The 21,554-nt window shown below is 25.8% G+C and overlaps 2 protein-coding genes across 2 annotated transcripts; one reads left to right on the top strand and one right to left on the bottom strand.

Moving 5' to 3' along the window:
* Window positions 1-2,097: 2,097 nt before the first annotated feature.
* Window positions 2,098-12,640, bottom strand: LOC657138 (uncharacterized protein). The gene is made up of 4 exons (XM_064358080.1): window positions 12,471-12,640; window positions 5,668-5,724; window positions 5,372-5,445; window positions 2,098-2,780 (listed from the first exon to the last, which is right to left on the bottom strand). The coding sequence occupies exons 1-4, from the start codon at window positions 12,556-12,558 to the stop codon at window positions 2,364-2,366; spliced, it is 636 nt and encodes a 211-aa protein (XP_064214150.1). The 5' UTR covers window positions 12,559-12,640; the 3' UTR covers window positions 2,098-2,363.
* Window positions 12,641-17,101: 4,461 nt separating this feature from the next.
* On the top strand, window positions 17,102-21,262 carry LOC654863 (uncharacterized). Its single transcript, XM_970665.4, has 3 exons — window positions 17,102-17,580; window positions 17,640-17,854; window positions 21,088-21,262. The coding sequence occupies exons 1-3, from the start codon at window positions 17,172-17,174 to the stop codon at window positions 21,217-21,219; spliced, it is 756 nt and encodes a 251-aa protein (XP_975758.1). The 5' UTR covers window positions 17,102-17,171; the 3' UTR covers window positions 21,220-21,262.
* Window positions 21,263-21,554: the final 292 nt, after the last annotated feature.

Raw genomic sequence — 21,554 nt, 5'->3', positions numbered from 1 at the left:
AGCCCACAAGTATGTTTTCTGAAATTTCTATTATTTTTTTATTGTAATTGTTTTTATAATTTTAAATTATAATAATTTTTTTAATATGGATATTGCATTTAAGAAACGTATGTGTAATAATTGTACAGTTTTTTGTCTCTTATTTTTTGACGAAATCTATTTATTACCAACTAGCATGCAAATAATACAAGAACTATAAGTGTATAAACACGTGTAGCTAATTAAATATGAAATGTGATTAAGTGCAGTAATGTTGCACGAAATTCTATAAATATAATGTGGTATGATTTAATAATAACAACAATCTGCATAAATATAAAATTAATTTGTATTATTTTTTTTCATAGATTTTTGTGAATATTAATTACGATATTCAAGAAGAAAATTAAATAGTAATAATTGGTGTGATTGATTAAACTTATTTGTATCTTAATTTTCAAACGGATATCCCTTAAGAAAATAAAAAAAAAACTGAAAATTGCAACATTGCATAATAACAGAAAATGAAAATCACTGTAGTAGTGACTTTTTAAAGTATAAAACTGTAGAAAAATTGTAATTTTTAACTAAAATAACGCATATTACATTGCTGTTTACTATAAATAATAGTAAATCAACTTATTTAAAAAAATATTGTATGATTGTAGGAAAAAAGTCAAAAGAAGGCGATTTAAGGATTTTTTTATATAACGTATCTTTGACCAGTATAAGACAATTTTTGAGTCATTCTGAAATCATTTTGGTTTTTTATAAAAAGAGAAACTCTTGAAACTTGGCAAATCATACTTCATAAGTGCCTGAAAATCCGTATATTTTAAGGAAAAATTAAGGGTTTTAGGCAGAAATAAGTGGCGAAAACTATTTTAAGGCACTTTGGTTCATTTTTAAACAAAGAGTCGGAGTTGATTAAAATTTTTTCAAAAACTTTCGATTTCTTCGGTTTCTGTTTAAAAATTTAGGTAAATTCTTAATTGTCTTAACTTGGAAAAGGTCTTTTAACAAAACTAGAATAAAAGATCATATAGTTTTCAACTAAATTGAAGAGACCCAAGCCATTTCAATTTTTTTTTAACGTAAAATTATTTAAAGAAACTTATTTCAAAAAAACTAGTCAGAAGATTTTCGTTTATGGAAAAAATAAGGCATTCCAAAGTGATTTGGCTTATTTTGAAGCGTAAATTTTTTTACGTAGTTATTTGAAGGTTGTTATTAGCAAACAACCATTACAGATTTACATATTCTAATGGAGCCAGCCGAAAAATTAAATTATTTAGCGCTGTGAGCAATTTTCGTATAATTTTTTTTTCTTTTTCTTATAATTAAAATTAATGATAATTGTAGCATTTAGCACTCTGAGCAATTTTCATACAATTTTTTTATCTTTTTTTACAATTAAAATTAATGAATTACAATGTAGTAAGTGTTATGCTGTGAAAAAAGTATGTAAAAAATTGACGCCACAGTCTCAAAAAAATCCAGTTTATTGTGTATCTCACATTTTCTAGCACACATTTAATAATAATTGTACCTAATTGTAATTGTAATTTGGATCAAATTTTAATTAAAACGGCAACTAATTGTAATTAGTTAGAATTAGTTGTTTGCTTAAAAATGATATTTATTTATAACTTTGCAAAAATTGATTAAATTGATCGCAGAGTAAAATTTGAGTGAAACTAATTAATTTTTCGTGAAGTATTTTTTAGACAAAACAAAGTTTAAACGTCGTTTTTTTCAAAATGTCATTATAAATAAAAATATCAATATTTTTAGCAACGTATTAATAATTACCTGATGAAAATTTGTTTAAAAAAAGTTTTTTTGTGAATATTATTTATTAAAACCTTTGTGCAGTAAAAATATACGTTTAGAGACTAAACTACTGTTACGGTAATGTTGCCAACTTAATTACAAAATCACTGGCCAATTTCACCAATTGATTACTTAGTAGCAATACCACTCAATTTGTGTTTTTTATGAAGTATAAGATTATAAAATAACTTCGGAAATTAAATTATTTCGGTCTGTTTTTTTTCGTTTTTATTTTTTGTAAATTGGTCGTAGTAACCTTTTCGAGAATTACCAAAATAACACAAATGATAGTAACTTTACATTTTATTTTTTCATCTGTCTTATACACTTGAATATTTTTAGAAGAAATGCAAATTTGAAATTAGTTATACACTGGAGTGACAAAATAATCACAGTAATTGTTAGATCTAGATTCAATCAAAATTCAAAACTTTTATAAAAACGTACTCGTAAAACAATAACTAATTTCAAGCTCACTCTCAAACTGTGTTTACAATATTATTACGTGCAATAAATACAACTTCAGTTCCAAATTTTTTTTTTCAAAATCGTCAGTCTTTCGGTAACGCACTATCACTTTTCCCTCTGACATACAGCCGTAAATTACTAGTTCGTGATCCAAGCATTCGTTCAAGCAGCGAATGTTTCGACTTTCTTCTAGCTGCCAGAACCGCTCGACATATTTCTTGAAAAACCACAGCAACTGGAGCGACTTGTTCAGCAGCTGCTACCTCCGAAAATCCACATTCAAAGTCTCTAGCTAACATTGCACCTTCTTCAGCGCTAACTTCCCTCAAGTGAACCATATCTTTTTTATTACCCACTATGTACACAGGAATGTCGGAATCTGCAATCAGGGTCCCTACACGTTTCAGAAAAGTGAAAGAGCGACGATTTGTGATGGAATAAACGAAAAGGAGGCCATCAGCCCAGTTTATTATCTCGCTAGAAGGTAGATCATCTTCATTCTGGAAAAAAGTGTTTTTTTTTTAAATAAAATTAAGTTATGTCTATGGATATTTAAAGGTTAGGATGTGAAACGACGTACAAATAAAACGTTCCCGTTCATAATGGTTCGGTTAATGTCGCCAGTGAGCGCAGTTGTTCTATTACCGTCGCTTACAATTTCGTTCGTTAAATTTTTTTTTGTATCTTAAAGCTTATTCGCTGCATTTTTAGTAATATCATATATGTTTGTGTTTGATTTTGACAAAATGTCGGAAAATAAAAGAATTTCTGACCAAAAACCAATCAACAATGTTCGAAAAAAGTAAAAATAATTAATTTTTTGTAATAATTTTGTGATTTTTGAGATTATTTAAAAAAACTTAAACCTGATAAATAATTGTCGAAAAACATATTAAATTTTTTGATAATCTAAAAATTCGGTCATTTATTGTCAAATTTTTTTAACAAAATATCATGAAAAGATAAATTTTGTAAACAAGCTGTTTTAAAAGCTTGGAAAAAACAAAAAATATGAATTTTTTATTTAGTTTAGTGATTCTTTGGCCTATTTTTACGAAAATGTGGCAAGATAATTGGATTTTTGGCAAAAAAATGTTATTACTTTCGAAAAAAAAACGAAAATTGCGTCAATTTCAGCTTAATTTAATTATTTAATTATTTTGTCACGTTTTTTTTTTGGTGTCTGGCTGATAAACATATTTAAACCTTCAAATATATATAAGCAAAAGTTACGTCTTTTTTAAGCTAATTTAGTGATATTTTGACTTAATCTTAACAAAACTTTCTGAAAGAAACTTGCCATAATGCCAAAAATGGTAAAAATTCTGATCATAAAAGTTTTAGATCAAATATTGCGCAATTTTGAGTTCAATTTAGTGTTTTTTTGATTATTTTTGATAAAATTTTATGAAATGCGTGGATTTTTGGCTAAAATTATCTTTAAAAAATACTTTAAATATTAATACAATAAGGTTATAAAATTTTCTACTGAAGTACTGAAAATTTGTCTTGTGATTTGGAATCACCTTCATTTTAAAAAAGTCTTTGCAAGTTTCTTTAATAAATGTAGATTTGAAAAAGATTTAAATTTAACAAAAAATTTAAGAGATTTTAAAATTTTTGTGAAATTTTTGAGTTTGATTTTTGAGTCAAAATTTTTAGAATTGTCAGAGTGTTGTTATTGTCTAAAGTGTTTTTTGTGTTTTTATTTTCGTTTGTTTACCAAAGTGGTTTTCTTTATGACCTAATGACGTAAGTTTTAGCTCAAATTTGTGCATAAACGCACTAAAAATGTTGCTTTTTTGGAAAATTTTTAGCATCTTTTGACGAAATCTTGCATTTTTGGTTCAAAAATAAGTTAAAAATTACCTATTTTTTTAGTTTGCTTAGACGAAATCTGTCGCAAAAGTTGGACTAACGTAATTTTCAAGCTGTTTTAAAATTACAAGAAAAAAAAGTTTTTTGAATAAAATATAAAAAAAATTATAAAAATAAAAAATCGCAGTTAATTTGGACATAATTTTGTGTTTTGTGTTTTTATTTTAATAAAATCTGGAAAAATAAGAGAGTTTTTGGATAAAAACCGTGTTACAATGATTTAAAAACGGAGAAATCACCTGATTTTCAGTCATTTCGTGATTTTTCATATTAATTACCAAAAATAAAAAACTTCTTAGATTCTAAAATGTAAAACTGTGGCATTTTCTAAGAATTAACTTACAAACGTGCTTAAAATCTCGAAAAAATAAAAAGATTGCTGCTGCCAAAATTCTCGAAAATTTCATTTTCTGTCTACACAAAGTTTTAGATCAAAAACATGTTTGAATAAGATTATTTGGCTTATTTTCACAAAAAAACTTACGTCAATTTTAACTTATTTTATGATTGTATTACATATTTATGACCAAATTTTGTGACATATTTAGGCTGCTTTTTTGATTCGGTTTAGTAATTTTTTGGTATATTTTTGAATAAAATGAGTGAAATAATTGCATTTCTAGCAGAAAAAGACAATAATTATACGCGAGTTTCATGTTATTTTAATGATTGCTGACTGATTTTTGATGAAATTTCGAAATTTAAGTAGGTTTCTGGAGATAAATATTTATATATAGGGATTTTTGAACTTAATTTTAATAAAACTTTATTAAAGAAACCTGCAAATATTATTCGAAAAGGTAAAAATTTAGTCATTTTTACTATCTATTTTGTTTTCGTTAACGTTTTTGCAAAATCTTAAGAAGAGACTGAGTTTTTAGATCAGAAATATGCTTAAAATTTAAAAAAAGACAAAAGTTATGCAATTTTCTATCCTATTTAATAATTTATTGGCTAATTTTAAATAAAACATGAGGTGGAACGCGAATACATTTGAAGAAAAAAAAATCGGAAAGTTTTTCTCAGTTTGTTAGGAGTGCAAAACTCAGCATTTTTGTGAAATTAACTAGTGACTTTGTTGGATTTAAATTGATTTAAAACGATTTGGCGCCGAGAAAAAATTTTCAGCTGTATTTTTTTTAATTTAGAAAATACTGCAATTTTGTAACTCGTTTCGTCTCCTAACTCATAGTCTTCCGTAGTCATGTCTTACCTTTGGACACGTGTCTAAAATTTCGTAAAGAACTGGTTCTCCATCTACTAACACTTCGTGTTTGTAACGAGTTTCTGTAAAAAAATAATAATACTAAATAATTTTTAGCAAAAAAAAATGAAACAATAAACAAATGAGGGGTCAAATCTAGCTATTCCACTTAATCCTTTAAAAAAAAAAAATGTACAGGGATATAAAATAAAATAACAAAAACAAAAAGCAAAACAATTCTTTAAGAAGAAAAAGAAGAAAATTGAAGAGGAAAAGATTTTAAAGATAAAAATGTACAACATTACCTGACTGGTGGTCATACTCTCCAATATATCGCTTCGTAAGGAATCGAACTGACAGCGCTGAAAATAAAATTGATTTCATTCAATCACTGCTGTAAAAATAACTGTGTTTTTAGATCTAGGCTCGTCGACTGATCTTGATTCTAAAAACAGCGCATATTTGATGTTCTATAGTAATTTTGTGTGAATTATGCTTCGAGTTACAGCAACAAAATAACTTTGATTAAGTATCTCCTCTTTGAATGAAATCAAAGACCAAATTTTAATTTATTATTAGCCTCGTTATTAAGGCTTGGCAAACATGACTTGTGTCCGGAAAATCTGCATTTAATTACATTTCTTCCGGAAAAATTAATAAATCAAACCAAACGGGAAATGCGTAACTAAATTAAACTATGCACTTTCAGTGGAACGGGATGTGAAATTGACGTTTTATTTTTAAGTGTGGGCTGTGATGTATCGTCACATTCTCTTTAATTAGCTTTCGGTAAATCAAGCCATAAATGAGGCAAATTATAACTGGTGTCTTATTTTTTTACTTTTGAATTTATAAAAATAACTGTATAAAATAACTTCTGTGGCATATTTTTCAAAAAAAGAAAATTAAAAAGGTTCGATTTTATTTTTATAAATTTTAGTTGCATTTTGACCTTATTTCAATATTTATGAGATCATTGGTTTTTGAGAAATGACGTTGCTTTTTTGTTTTTTTTATTTGACAATCGTCATTCCATTTATTGTTTTAATAATAATAATAATAATAATAATAATAATTATAATAAGGCCCTTTATTAAATAAAATTAAACTATAATAAAAAGGCAAAGTTTAGCTTGAAGCTACTATTCAACTTAACTTCAAAGGAAAATTAAATAAAAAAGTAAAAATAAAAAAATAATAATAAATAATTATGAACAATATAAGAATTAAATAAAAATAAATTCGGAATTTATTTACAATAACTAAAAACTATTTTTAGTAGTACTGTGCTAGTTCTTTTATATCTTTCTGAATATAAAAAAACAAAAAACAAAAAAGAATATATATATATATATATATATATATATATTTTATTAATAATTTTTGCGTTTAGATGTTAAGTGTTTTCATGAATCAATTATTCTTTAAACCAGCTGAGTCTGTTAATAAAATTTTCTATCTCAAAAATTAATAATCTCAGAGAAATTATATCTTAAGAACTAATAGTAATACAAAAGTCCCCGTATGCTATTAAATTTTTATATTTTTTTCTAGACATGTATTTTGTATCAACTAGTAAAGAAATATGAAAATATTAATTATTATTTTATTTGAACATCGCTTGTTTTCATATAATACAAGTAATAACATTTTTGCAACTACTAATATTTAATTAATTTATGTTAATTACAAGGCATTGTAGAATTATAGAAAAATGTAAAGTGTTTAATAGCAATCGCTGAATAATAAGGCAATAACAAACATAAAGTTTTTGTGAATAATAAAAAATATATGAAAGCTGAGTTTTTTCTATAATTCTTTATACAGGGTGTCTCAAAGCTCTTTCAATCTCTCTGAGATTCAAAAATATAACAAAAGCCGATTTTTTTTGGACAATAGACATTTATTTTATCTATGATTCAAAAATATTGTCGTTATAATAGTTTATAAAATTTCATTTATTTTTATAATTATTATAAAATTTTTATAAAAAATAATTGAGAGGATTATTAAACATTTGCTGGAGGATTCATTAAGTTTTCAAGTTTTTATGTTTATAATTTTTTGCATTAAGTTTTAATTTCTTAATTTTTACTCATTATTTCAATGAACAATCAGTTTTTTTATTTATGTATGGTGATAATGGAACTTTAAAAAACTATTCAACTTTTTTAGGAGAGAAAATTATGTAAACCAAATTAATTTTTAACTATAAAAATTTAACCAATTAATGAAATTGTTCGCATATCTATTCTCCTTAAGGACAGTTCTGTCTTCAGTTTTTGTTAAATATTTTATGTAACTTTATAATTTTTTTCACTTTTTGTTAACAATGTAATTTTTAGTTTTTCCAATTTTTATTTGTTTTTCAGTCTAAGCTAAAGATGTTGGTAGTTATTAATATTTATAAAAAAAAATACTTATTATAAGTTAATGTAATAAATAAATAAAAGAAACATATTTTTTTATAAATCTTATGAACATTTTTAATATAACTTTGCGAAATTCGACTTGATGAACCAACCTGGTGATTTATTTTTGCGTCATTTTCATTTTGTTCGACTGTACAATAAAACTGGTAATGTTTTAACCTTGAAAGCTACCTTTTTTGGAAAGCTTATTGTAAGTTTTACCCGGTAAAGTAATAAAATACAGGGTGTTTTATAAAAAAAAAGAGTTGCAACAATTTCTACCATAAATAATAAGAATTTATGACCACACTTTGTAAAAACTACTCCAGCAGTTTTCATTAACTTTTTTTTTAGCAAAACCACTGCACTTTTTATTGTTCTCATTAAATTGCCTTTAAATAATTAATGATTCATCATAGGTTAAATTGCTGCAAAAATATTTCTAAAACATGCGAAGCTTGAATGTTGTTTTGTGCAAAACATACGTAGTTAGTCTAAAAGATAAATGAATTAAATATAAGTTTAAAACTAAAGTAAACGTAGAAAAAATTCAGGATAGCTACAAGTAAAAAATTGTTAATTGTAAAATTGTAGAATTCTGTTTTTAATTTTTTTTTAACTATTAATATTTTTAATTATTTAATTCTTATTTTTAAGGACTGTCGAAAAATTCTAAAAAAAATTAATGACTAAAGAAAAAATAAAGTATGTAACTATTTTTTATTTTTTTAAGTATTAATATTTTGAATTAATTAATATTTATTGTTAAGGACTGTCGAAAAATTCTGAAAAAAAAATAATGACTAAAGAAAAAATAAAGTATATAACTGCAAAGGTTGATTTCTGTGTGATTATTGGATTTTTATTTGAGATATTATAGTAAAATATACTCACCCTGTATAAAGAAATAACTGAAATAAAAGAAAAAAACTAAGTAAAAAGGCTTAATTTTTCAGTCTTTGCTTTATTTTGTAAGTGGTAGTTATTATTCGTTATTTCTCTTATTATTTTTGTTATTTACATTTTTATAATTATTTTATTTACAATAAAAAGTTTCTTAGGTTTACACGCAATTTTTTTAGTTCTGACAATTTTGGATTCAGGTACTACATCAACTAACCACGCCTGTAAAAAGTCACTAAAATGATTGAGGAAACATTTAATTTTTATTATTAAGTGATATTGGTAATACGTGTGACTTTCACATACTCCACCTGGTTTTATTTACCTACCACGTTCTATTTATAATGTTTATTGCGCCAGTAAATCAATTCCAAAGTTAAGTTTTCCGTATTTTTCTTACAATCAAACTCCTTTTGTCTCGAGTAACTCGCTTATTTATTTTTGATTCAGCGAAACAACCGGGTGCTCCAATTTTTTGGCATTTTTAGGTCTCACCAAGTGTTTTCATCTAGCCTTACTACAATTTCATTTCCTATTTATAAAACACACATTTCTGTGTGTGTATTTACGTATCGGGTGCATACATAATACATAAATCGATCGAAGGTCTAATTAATTAAAAAAATTAACCAAACCAATTAATTACACTATTTTTGGTTTATTTTACACAAGCGCTGAAAAATAAAGCTTTTAACATTTAGATTCTAAATCGAGAGAAGCACAACATGCACTTCATATATTTAAAATTATATACAAGACCTACTAACACACTTTTTTCGTGTCTCTCACAACACAAAGGTTACTCGTGCTTGTATAAATAGACGGCTAGAGCTCCATTGTTCAAAATCGGAATTTTTCGGTTTGTTAATTCAATATCTTGATCATTTGCTTCTAATTCGTTTTTAAAAATAAGCCGAAAAAAAACAAACTCTACTTTAGTAAATAATAATTTCTCGTATTTGTGTGGATAGATATTAATAATATTGGAAAATTCTTTCAAACACAAATATTTTTAGACGATCTGATTGATTTACAGTTGTTTGTTTTTATCTTTTTAATAAAGTAATCAAATCGGGATTTTTTCTAAAATAATTCCGATTTTACGTTTATACGTTCGTGATTTATTTGTACACAGACTACAATTTACGTAGATTTGAGCACTCAACAACATAACTTACTGTTTTATGACGTTTACCTATAATGCTATAAATACTAAAATGTTTTAATAAATTAGATTTATTTTATAATCAATTTGTTTTAAGAAAAAAGGCGTCAGTTTACAACATTGAACTGATCTACAGATTGATTCACATAAAATTACTAATTCTATAAAAATCTGATTTTATTTTGGACCAACAAATTTATTGTTGTTATCAGGTTATCAACAAAATTTTGCCAAATTTGTTAAAAATATTTTTTTGTAATTTTTATTTACAACCAGTAAGCCACTGAAATTTTTTAAATATTTTTTTAATCTTGGATGCTTTTTTTAATCTATTTTTGAAATTAATCGTGAATTAAAGTTTAAAATTGTTGAATTTTGTGGAGTGTACCAAATATTTTTCACATTTTTTTTACAATTTTCTGCTTAAGGTAGGTAAGTTTAAAATTTAACACGTTGTTAAAAGTTAACAACGCGAATGGACCAATCCAATTAGTTCATTTTGGTCACGTGATCTGTTAACCACGCATTAAATTGAGGATTAACTTAATGACTCTTTTATAAATCGACTCTAAATCTATGTAATCTTGTGGAGTGTACCATATATTTATTACAATTTTTTTTACTATATTTTACTCTTCTAACTTACAAACAATGATTTTAATTCATGATTAAATAATGCTGTGGCGAAACAAGTGTTTATTCTTGAATTATTTTTAATCTGTTTCGGAAATTATAGATTTTTAATCGAAAGAAAAGTTTGTTATTTAAAGCTTAAGGGCTGGTTTATAGAAAGCTCCGTTAAAATTTAACACGTTGTTGAAAGTTAACAACGCGAATGGACAAATCAATTTTGACGTGATCTGTTAATCACGCATTAAATTGAGGGTTAACTTAACGACCCTTTTATAAATCGACTCTAAATCTATATAATTTTGTGGAGTGTACCATATATTTATTACAATTTTTTTTACAATATTTTATTCTTCTAACTTAAAAACAATGATTTTAATTCATGATTAAATCATGCTGTGGCGAAATAAGTGTTTATTCTTGAATTATTTTGATCTGTTTCTGAAATTATAGATTTTGATCGAAAAAAAAGTTTATGCTTTAAAGCTTAAAAGCAGGTTTATAGAAAGCTTCATTAAAATTTAACACGTTGTTAAAAGTTAACAACGCGAATGGACCAATCAAATTTGTTCATTTTGCTCACGTGACCAGTTAATTAAATCAAATTGAGGATTAAAATAATGGCGCTTCTATAAACCGACCTTATAATTAGTATTTCGTAATCTTGTAGAGTGTACCTTATATTTTTTACATTATTTTACACTATTTTGCTTAAGGGAGGCAAGTGCAGTGACTTATTATTTTTTATTTATTTTATTATTTGTAACTTCTAGTTTTTTCAGACACTTCTAACTTAGAAGCAACGATTTTAATTAATGCGTAAATAATGCTGTGGCGTGATAAGCGTTTAATCTTGAATTATTTTTAATCTGTTTCTGAAATTATAGATTTTAATGGAAAATAAAATTAGTGATTTAAAGTTTAAGGGCAGGTTTATGGAAAGCTTCACTAAAATTTAACACGTTGTCAAAAGTTAACAACGCGAATGGACCAATGAAATTTGTTCATTTTGCTCACGTGACCTGTTAATCACGCATTAAAATGAGAATTAAATTAATGACGCGTCTATAAACCGACCCTAAATCTATGTAATCTTGTGGAGTGTATATTTTTTTTACAATATTTTACTTAAAGAAGTACAGTCACTATCAAAAAGAATGCTACCTCTAAAACCGCAGCCGCAGATACGGTTAATGTGTACATTTGGCTAGTTTATAATTTAGCAGGACATTGTGGCAACTAGATGGACAGTTTAAATAAACTTGTTTGCAGCTCGGTTGGTAGAGGTGTCATTCTTTTTGATCGTAACTGTACAGTGTTTTTTTATTTTTTTATAATATCTAGTTATATCAAAGATTTTATTTAATGATTTAATAATGCGAAATCTTGCGTTTAATCTTGGATTTTTTTAATCTATTTCTGAAATTAGAAATTAATTCAAAAAAGTTAATGAATTAAAGTTTAAAACTGTTTTAGTTTATGAAGTGTACTATATATTTTTTCCAGTTCTTTTTTTTCAATATTCTTCATAAGGTAGCTAGGTAAGTACACTGGTTTTTCATTTTTTTTTTATTTTTTTGGAACATCTAATTTATTCAGACACTTCTAAACTTCTAAAAACATAAAAGCCATAATTTTGATTAATGATAATTATTTCAGTGGCGAAATAAGTGTTTAAAATTGTTAAAAAAAATAATTTAGCGGTGAAGGCATTATTCCTATTTGTCCGCAGATTTTTTTTCAAAAAAAAGTAGAATAAAATAAAATAACTCAAATTTAATTTTTTACATTTTTAGTAGGTGTCGAAAAAAATGTTTAAAAATCGGAACATTTATAATAAAAGTTAATAAAAATTACAATAAAAAAGCAAGTCTTATCATCTATCAAATACAAAAAACGAAAATTTTTTTCGTCACAGAAACTATTTTTTTTTGTTCTAATATTTTTGTCCATATTTTTGACACAACACTTGATTTTTATTGAAGCATTTTTTTCTTACCACTTTTCCCAACTCCTGGTGCACCAATGACAGCAACTTTGACTTCAGTAAGCGACGATTTTTTCCGTCTTGTTGCTTTTGTGTTCATAGTTCGAACCGTTCACACAAGCACAACAATTTTTGACGAAGTGAACACGGCTCTGGCTCGCAGTGTTCTCACAGCTTTTGGCCGTCTAAAATCTCATATTTAAGTTATTCTAAAAATAATTTCCGAGTTACAGCAGGATTTAGGTGACGTAGAATCGCAGTTAAGTGCAGACAGCAAAAGTTTTACATCTTTTCGGAATGCATGCATCACTCTCATCCTCTCGTCAATCAAAAAACATGTTAGAAAAATCTTTCAACACGTTGGGAATTTTATATTTGTGATGGTTATTCGAAAAATGTTTCAGAAAAATTATTTTATTCGTAGCTACAAGTTTGTGGTTTTTTTTGTTAGTTGAATTATGTTCATTATTTTTCTATAAACACATTATATACAAAAAAAAACTTGTGGAACATACCTAATTAAAATTCCATTGTAAAAATGGCAATGGGTCAATGTCAAAACAAACAATTGGTTCTCCAAAAATAAATTTCGTTGGCTGCATTTACAGAAGTAGGTATCAACACATAATTTTCGATAATGCAAAATTAAACTAAGTAATAAAGAATAAAAAGTATGCGAAAGGATTAAAAAGCAACAAGACATTTCTGAATTTGACTTTTGAATTTGAATTTGAAAATTCAAATTTACAACACACGATTTTTCAAGCGCTCATTACTAAAAAATACAGTTTTTTATATTTATATTTATATTAATTTATTTAATAATCAATTAATTATTTATATTTAAGACTAATTTCTACTAAAAGTTATCACACATTTTTCTAGTCTGTATTGTTCAAATTTTTATAAGTCGACCGATGTAATATTTTTTAATTTTGAATTGATTCTAAAACAGACAAAAATTTCTAGAAGAGGTTTAAATAAAGATAAATGATTTGAAAAATCTTACAAAAAAATTACAGTTATTTTTCCATTTACGAACACCTTCTTTTGAATAATTCGACTATTGTGTGTGGAAAATTAAATCTACAGGAAATTGTAAGTTACATTAGCATATGTTAATGCCACATTAATCCAGCTGGAAGTAATGAATCAAGGTTTCCACCTAAATTGAGAGTCTAAATACAATCTAAGTCAAAAGTGAAATTCGTTCAAACATTTTTTTCTAATTGTAAGCACTATCGTATTTTTTAACTATATTTTTTGTATATGAGTATATAAGGTTATTCCAAATTCAATAAAAACTGAGTTTTCAGCTTATGTGTTTTTAATCTACAAAATTATTTATGCCTTATAGTTACTCTTGTGCTTACTAAAATTTTAAAAACAACAAAATTATTAATCCATATTTGTTTTTAAAATTGTAGGTACAGTGCAATTACTAAACTGTAAATGATTTCTTTTTTAATTTTTGAACGTTTCAATAAATGAAATCTAAGAAAGTAATGTAGAAGTTTTTTATTTTGATATAGCTATACTTCTTTAGATCTTACATTTTTAATAACTATATTTAGATAATTTTTAACATTTTTTTTATTTTGGGGATGTTTTGTGCCTTATAACAAAATTAGAGACGTTTCTTTAAAAAATTTTTGGCTAAAAATTTTAAATTAAAACTCATGGTTCAAAAAACAGTTTAATAAATTAATACTGTCTACAGACAAGAGACATAAAAGCCTATACAAATAAAATAATTTCAGTCAAGTCTAGCTTAAGTTTTTGGATGACAAAATATTCAATAATAATTAGGTTATAAAAGAAAATAAAAAAAAATCAAAAAAAATGTTGGAATGGAGAATAAAAAATGTGTGATCTATTTAAACTCTTACAAAATTTTTGCTGAAGATTTAAAGAAAGTTTACAAAAATAATCAAAAAATGTTTACTATGGGATTGTTATACTCTTAGTAGACACCTCCGAATAACGGACATCTCTTTACAACGGACATTTTCGTAGGCACGTAACAAAACTTATATTAAAATTTCTACCTCCCATTAGTAGACACCTCTCCACCACGGACAATTTAAAATTCCCTATCGGTGTTCGTTGTTGAGACGTTTTACTGTATTACTTTTTCCGACCTTACTTTTTAATTGTTTTTAGGTACTTTTTAGTAATTTATACGTTTTTTTAAAGTTTTGTTGAAGGTTTTTTGTCAATCCAATATTAAAATCAGATGTCACAACTCAAAAAACACTTTAATTGATTGAAACCTAATGTTTGAGTTTTTAACAATATAAAGAAATAAAAAACGTATACAAATTTTTATTTAAAAAGAAATAATTGTTACAATAACTAGATAAATTTTTCCTGACCTAACACTGGTTGTTTATAGATTTTGATTATTTATGTACCTATTTATGTATTTTGAGAACTTCAAATAATGACAGATTCAAACACTTAAAATTTACTGTTTTACATGAAATCTATAAATGAGATTCTTTTTATGTTTTTTGGATAGTTATATTGTCTTCTCTAGATCTCCCACTTTTCGAGTGATTTTCTGTACTTTTCTTATTTTTGTGATATTTTTCTTTATAATGAATCCTTAAACAAAGATTTTTAATGTTTTTTTTAAATTTTATTTGTTGTTTTAAAAAAAAAAGATAATTTTTCATAAGAAAAACGACTGTTATTTTGTCTTAGAAAGTTCTTCATGTTTATTTTATATTTTATTTTATGTTATAATAATATGTTTTCGTTAAACGATTGGTTATTTTTTACTTGCTTCCATAATACGAAAAGTTTTAGAAGATTAAGAACGTCTTAATTAGAAATATTTTTTTATAAATAGTCAATTATTTTATTTCCGATAGAATCATACTTATAAACATATAAATTATTTATTCTAATTTAAAATAATTTATTTTAAGTATAATAAAGTCACATTTTTTCTCGTCATGATCTTGATTATGAGCAGCTTCTGAAGATTTTTTTCTAATCAATAATATTTATTTTGAAATCTTACAATATGTGACTAATACAAACTCTTACAGAATTATGTAAAGGTTTATTTATTTCCTACACAATTGTACAAAAGTTTCAAATGAAATCTGCTCAGGAGATATGAAGGTTTGTTATTATTGTTTTGTGATTCTTAGCACATTTTTAGTCTTTGTGATGCTTTTCTTAACTTTATGCGACACTTTTCTAAAGACTTTTTGTTCAAAACAATTTAAAAATCATATAAAAACACATTAATTTCAATTTTTTTGCTTTTATAAGAAATACAATTAGTATTAGAAAAATAGAGAAGAAAACAAAAAAAAAACACAAAAATACACTACATTAATACGTTTGAATTTAAAAATTTGTCAAAAGTTTAAAACACATTTGCCCTTTTTTTGTAAGTGCTACTTTTATGTATTGTGTTTTGAAAAACAGTAATGAAGAAAAACACATTAATTTAAAAAATTGTTACAATAAAGGTAAAAATTATCTTTATGTGTCTTACACTGTAAAGACACCTTGGCTATCTTCAGCTTTTGAAGAGTTTTCTTTTTATTTAATCAATGCTATGATTTTGGGAACTTCAAACAATAGGACATAATATTAAAACTCTTACAGAATTTTGCTGAAATTTTAAAGTGATCTAGAAGTTTTTTAATTTGGATCATTACACGTATAACTATTTTATTAATCTCACTTTTTTGCCATACATCAAATTTAGCAAAGTTTGTCTGAAGATTCTTCGCTTGATTTTTAATTTTAATTCTATAATTCGTATCAGAGGAAGGCGTTTTTTTGACAAATTTTCGCCACAGTGTTACAAAAACTCGTATTTTATTCGGAAATAAAATTAACTAGACGCCCTCTGGTGATGACTTTTGAACTATGTCGAAAACAGTAACGAAATTTTCGTAATTCCACATTTAATTGACATTTAATGAATTAATTAACAATTTTGCGTGTATAGTGTTAATTGCTTACATTAGAGAGAATCACTTTAAAAGTACGTGGTGGTAAATACTAGCGTTCACTTTGGTTCTGTGGTTTTTCGTGGTATAAAGTGTTTATTGTTGGAATTTGAAAGTGGATAAAAAGTGAAAAAGATTTTAATTTTCATTACAAAGTGTTATGAAACAGTTGTCTGATTAAAGACTATAAGTAATGGATCACAGCGAACATAAGGTTGGGCTCAAGAAACCAATAAATTAGTGAAGTTTGTGAATTTTTGGTTAGAATTTTTCCACTGATAAAATCATGAAATGCTGCGGTAAAACTACAAAACTACAATAAAGATTAACAACTGCTGATACATTTAAACGTAAATTATGCCAAAAGGTAGGCTTTTCAATGTCTTTGTAATAATTTTCCAATAAAGAAAGTGAACCAAACTGTCATTCGTTATTCGTGTTTTCCTCGTCATCTCTAATTTGTCAACATTCGTTTCTTCCATCAAAGATACAATAGTCATTCCGCATAGGCAATACAATAATTGTGAAGGCTCAAAATTCGTACAACGCTCAAAATATCCGAATAAACAATTTCCCGCCATTTATGGTTACTGTTTTCGACCTAGCTCAGTGGCGCCCCCAACGGTAACTTTACCTCCGAATTGCAAATCCACAATCACGAACGTTTTGGAAACATTCACATCACTCAAACGTCAAATAAAAAATTTTGGAGAAGATGTCAAAATTCCAGTAACTCATGTCACAAATACAAATTACTCCAAACCCCGGCGATCCCCCAGACCAAGACGACGAAAGTTGGGTGGATCTGCTCCAAAACCTGACCACTTTTATAACAGCTTCAGCCAGTTTGGTCAACAGCCTGAAACACACAATCGAAGTGGCAAAACTGCAACCAGCCCAAGAAATCCAAGAGGAAATAGCGAAAGTCGAAGCCAAAACCTCCACTTTGCAGCAAAGTACTTCAAAAACATCTACACCTAAACCGTCCACTTCCAAGCTAGCAGTTGGAAGCACTTCCAAGACGTCCACACCTCTAACTCCTAAAACATCGGATGCTGCTGTTGTGGCCAAGACGTCGAGTTTGTGTGTTTGTAAACCAAAATCTAAAGGTTCCGTAAAAAATAATCCTGCAAAGGCTGAGTCATGTAATTATTTTTGTCAATCTTTGTTGTGTCAATTTTTTTTTCAATTGATTTGGTTTTAGTTGCAAAAGAAAAATCTGTAAAGCTTAATAAGTTGAAAGAGGATTGTAAATTGGCTCAGAAAAATTTGGCAGATATTCAAGAGCAGGTGCGACAGCTGGAAAGGCTGTATCAGGATTATGAGTCCATGAATACGCCTGAAGGACAAGTAAATCCTGCGGCACTTTATAAGCAAATCATGAAACCACAGACTGTTCCCTACGTCCCAGTTCCTAAGGTAAAAGACCATTCTGTAATTATTTGTTTTATTATTTTTTTTGGACGTTCTAAAGAAGAATAAAGTAATAATAGAAAGAATGAAAGAAAAATAACACTAAACTTTACTTTTTCTAAAAGACAGAAGTTTCTTGAAGTTAGACAATCTGTTTCCTATTTATTTAAATCCAAAGTAGTTATTTGTTTTGTTATGTTTTTTGTTGATTTGAGTTGATTTGAGAATTATTATCTGATTTTTTTTTCAGTAAAAAACATTAACTTTTTTATTGTAGTTAAACAATCTATGATTCTTTTATTAAAATTGAAAATAGTAAACAATTTAATTTTTTAAATGTTACTTTAAATGCCGCTGATATTAAAAAAAAAGATTGCTATGTTATAGTATTATCTTTTTGAGATTATATTTTTTTCAAAATTTTGGTTCATAATAAAAAAAATGTTTAATTTTACAACTGTGTCTCTATTTTTCTATACAAATTTGTAGAAGCTTAATTTTTTAATTTACTGAGGAGCTCATGCGTTTAATCAAAATTTTAGAAGACATTTAAAAAAATTTCACTTGATCACAAATTTACCTCAAACTGATAAAAAAAAGTAAGCTTTATCAATGAGTATTAAAACAAAATCTTCAGAAGCATGGAAAATAAAACCATGTGTTTTCAATAAGGCTTTTTTCCTTTTTATTTCATCGTTTAGAGTTGTACCAGTAAAAAACTTCTTAACTTTTTTTGAGCAGTTTATTTTTGCAAGTTTACAGTTTTGAAAATTTTATTTATTAAGGTCGTTTTATTGAAGTTTATAATTGAAGAGAAGAAGAAACAGATCAGAACTTTTTCGTAATTTGAATAATGCAGATTATAATTTTAGGATAATTTGTTTCTTTTTTTTATGTCTTTTTATGCTTTTTATTTCTTTTCTTTTATGTCTCATGATTGATGCAAATACGACAGTTGGACTAATGGGATTTTTTTCCATTACTGTTTTATATTTTTGTGAATACAATGTGTTTTTAAATGATTCTTATATAGTTAACTTTGAAATTAGTTTACATGTAAAAAAATTGAGAATGCGAATATTCGGTGTCTAAATGCCTGTCATTAATTTTATAAAGGTAAATTCAGAGACGACCAGATGAGAATCATTTAAAAACACATTGTATATTCATTATTCAAAATTGTGATAGCTAACAAAATTTTAGCTAAAAAAAATAAATATAAATGTTTACAGAACTGCTTGTTTTTTACAAATAATAATTAACTTCAATATTTCTTAAAGAACCATTACCAAAATTTCCCAATTTTCTTATTCATAACTTAATAGCTTGTTCGAAAACATTTTAACTAAGAAAAAAAAATTTAACTTATGAAAAACAATTTGAATCTAAATTTTCAATTGTGAAGTTTCTAGTTTTAAAATATTGGTCAAAAAAAATAGGCACATGATTATTCTTTTATACAACTTTAATAGAAAAAAGGAACAGAAAATTCTTACAATATATTTTTCTTATCTTTAAACTAAACTATGGCGTTTAGTGAATATTTTATATAACAATAAAAAAAGTGAAACTAAACTTGCTTAAGAATTTTTTTGATTTATAACAAAAGTAACAAAAGTGAGTTAATTTTATGACATTTGAACAGTTAATTAAGGATGTCAAAAAATAATTCTGGAGCTTTTTGTTTGACTCTCGTAACAATTTTTTTTTGAGTTGCCAATTTAGTCGTTTTAAATGTTTTTTTTATAGATTTATTTTCTTATTTACTATTACTTTACAGAAAGCGTGAAGTTAACGTTTTATTATTTTTTTTTTGAAGCGTTTATTTAATACTTTGAACATTCTGTTTTTAGCAACATAGTTTACTATTTGTACCAATTTAAAAATGGATGCAATTTTTATTTTTTATTTTCATTTCTTGTATCTATATTTTTTAACATTAAAACAAAAGTGTGTAAAAGTAAGTGTAAAACTAGGGAGGTATTAAGTGAAATAGGTTTTAATTGGTCGAATTAAATTAAATTCAAAACAAAAAAATTAATAACTTGTAGTATGACGAACTAAATAAAATACCTACCTGAAAAAATGATTCTTTAGTCTACAGCGAACGAATTTAAATGTAGGCAACACAAAATACCACAAGAAGAAATTATCATATAATTTTCTACTTAGCATAAGAAAAGCGTTGCAAGCAACTTTTTTTTACATACTCTACCTAAATATTTAATTTACAATTTTTTTTATTAAAGTTTGATTTACATAATAAGTAAGAAGCAGGTTGTTAACATTTTTAATGGTTGACTTAATTTAAATATCTTACAGTTAAGCTAAAACTATGAATATTCTTGTCAACCTGTTTCTAAATTTTAATTTTTAGTAATTACAGAAAATCAAGGGTCTTTGCTTGTATTGCTAATAATACTTATTTAATAAATAAAATTTTGTAATGTAATTTAATTTTTGTAAATATGTAAATATTTATCTATTATATTAATTATGAAAATCCAAAAGTTTTTTTACAGTTTTAAGTCATTGAATATAGTCATTTAAGCACTCTGGATTAAAATGAATTTTAAAAACTGGTTTTTAATCTAAAAGCACTAAAAATGTAAAAAATATTTCCTTTAATAATGTAATAAAATGTTATTCTTATAATAATAAAATATTCTTATTTTTTGATCTGAAAATTTATTATTTTATGCTCCATCAAGGTAGAATTATTATTTGTCTTTGCATTTCACGCCACTCACTGAAACAAATAGCATAATGAGTTTGAACAAATTAGTGTTAATAAAAATAACCTTTTTCTTCTTGGAGATGATTACACATTACCGCTTTTATTCAAATTTGGTTTAATGATATTCAATTAATTATCTGTTTATTCTTTTGCGTGTAAGACTGATAAGGCTACGTGACCAACCTTGGAATCACCTAATTAACATTACCTCCATTTTTAATTTATGACAAGAAAAAATCGGAAAAAAGTAACTAAATATTTATGGCAATTCAATTTTTGGCAGTATTACCATTTACCAGCAATTATTAAATTAAATCGATTCTATTAAAATTATTTAAAAAATTAAATAAAATTGCACATAAAATAAAATCTAGGAATCGAGAAATGATTTCAATTTTTTTTTAACATTCATATTAATGATTTACGTTTGCTTTCAATCTCCATTCATGCAAACAATCATTAATTGCTAATTATCTCTTTATCTTTTTCTTTTTTTTTTCAGACGTCCAGAAGACCTCCTGGTCCGGAGTCTTGCGATTGTTTCGTCTCTTACAAAAACAAATCGTTTTACCAGAAACCTAAGGACAAGGTGGCTGTTTTGTCGACTATTCCATACCATCAACCTTATTATTAAGATGTAAATTATGTTATTATTGAAAACATTATCTTTTTCCATACTTTTTGCTTGTGTAATTATTTACTTGCTTTTTTTATTGGGAATGTTGGGATTTTCTGTAGTTGTCCAAGCTTGTGGAAAATTATGTCTTCGAAAAGGGAAGCTGACAACTTTGTTGGCGAGTTGAGTTATATAAAACGCAAAATAGCGTGATTAAATAAAAATTAATACCTACATTTGTTGTAAACAACTTTTTTTCTTTAGTTGTTATTTTTATTGCAAAAAGACATTCTTTTCTTGTTTGGAGCAACTACGCCATTTCTTTTTGAGTGTGAATTAAAAATAAAATTGGT

Source organism: Tribolium castaneum, chromosome 1, assembly GCF_031307605.1.
Source record: "Tribolium castaneum strain GA2 chromosome 1, icTriCast1.1, whole genome shotgun sequence".
In the NCBI taxonomy this organism is placed as follows: Eukaryota; Metazoa; Arthropoda; class Insecta; order Coleoptera; family Tenebrionidae; genus Tribolium; species Tribolium castaneum.
Note: the sequence above shows the minus strand (reverse complement) of the source record. Positions and strands in the feature narration are given on the sequence as shown.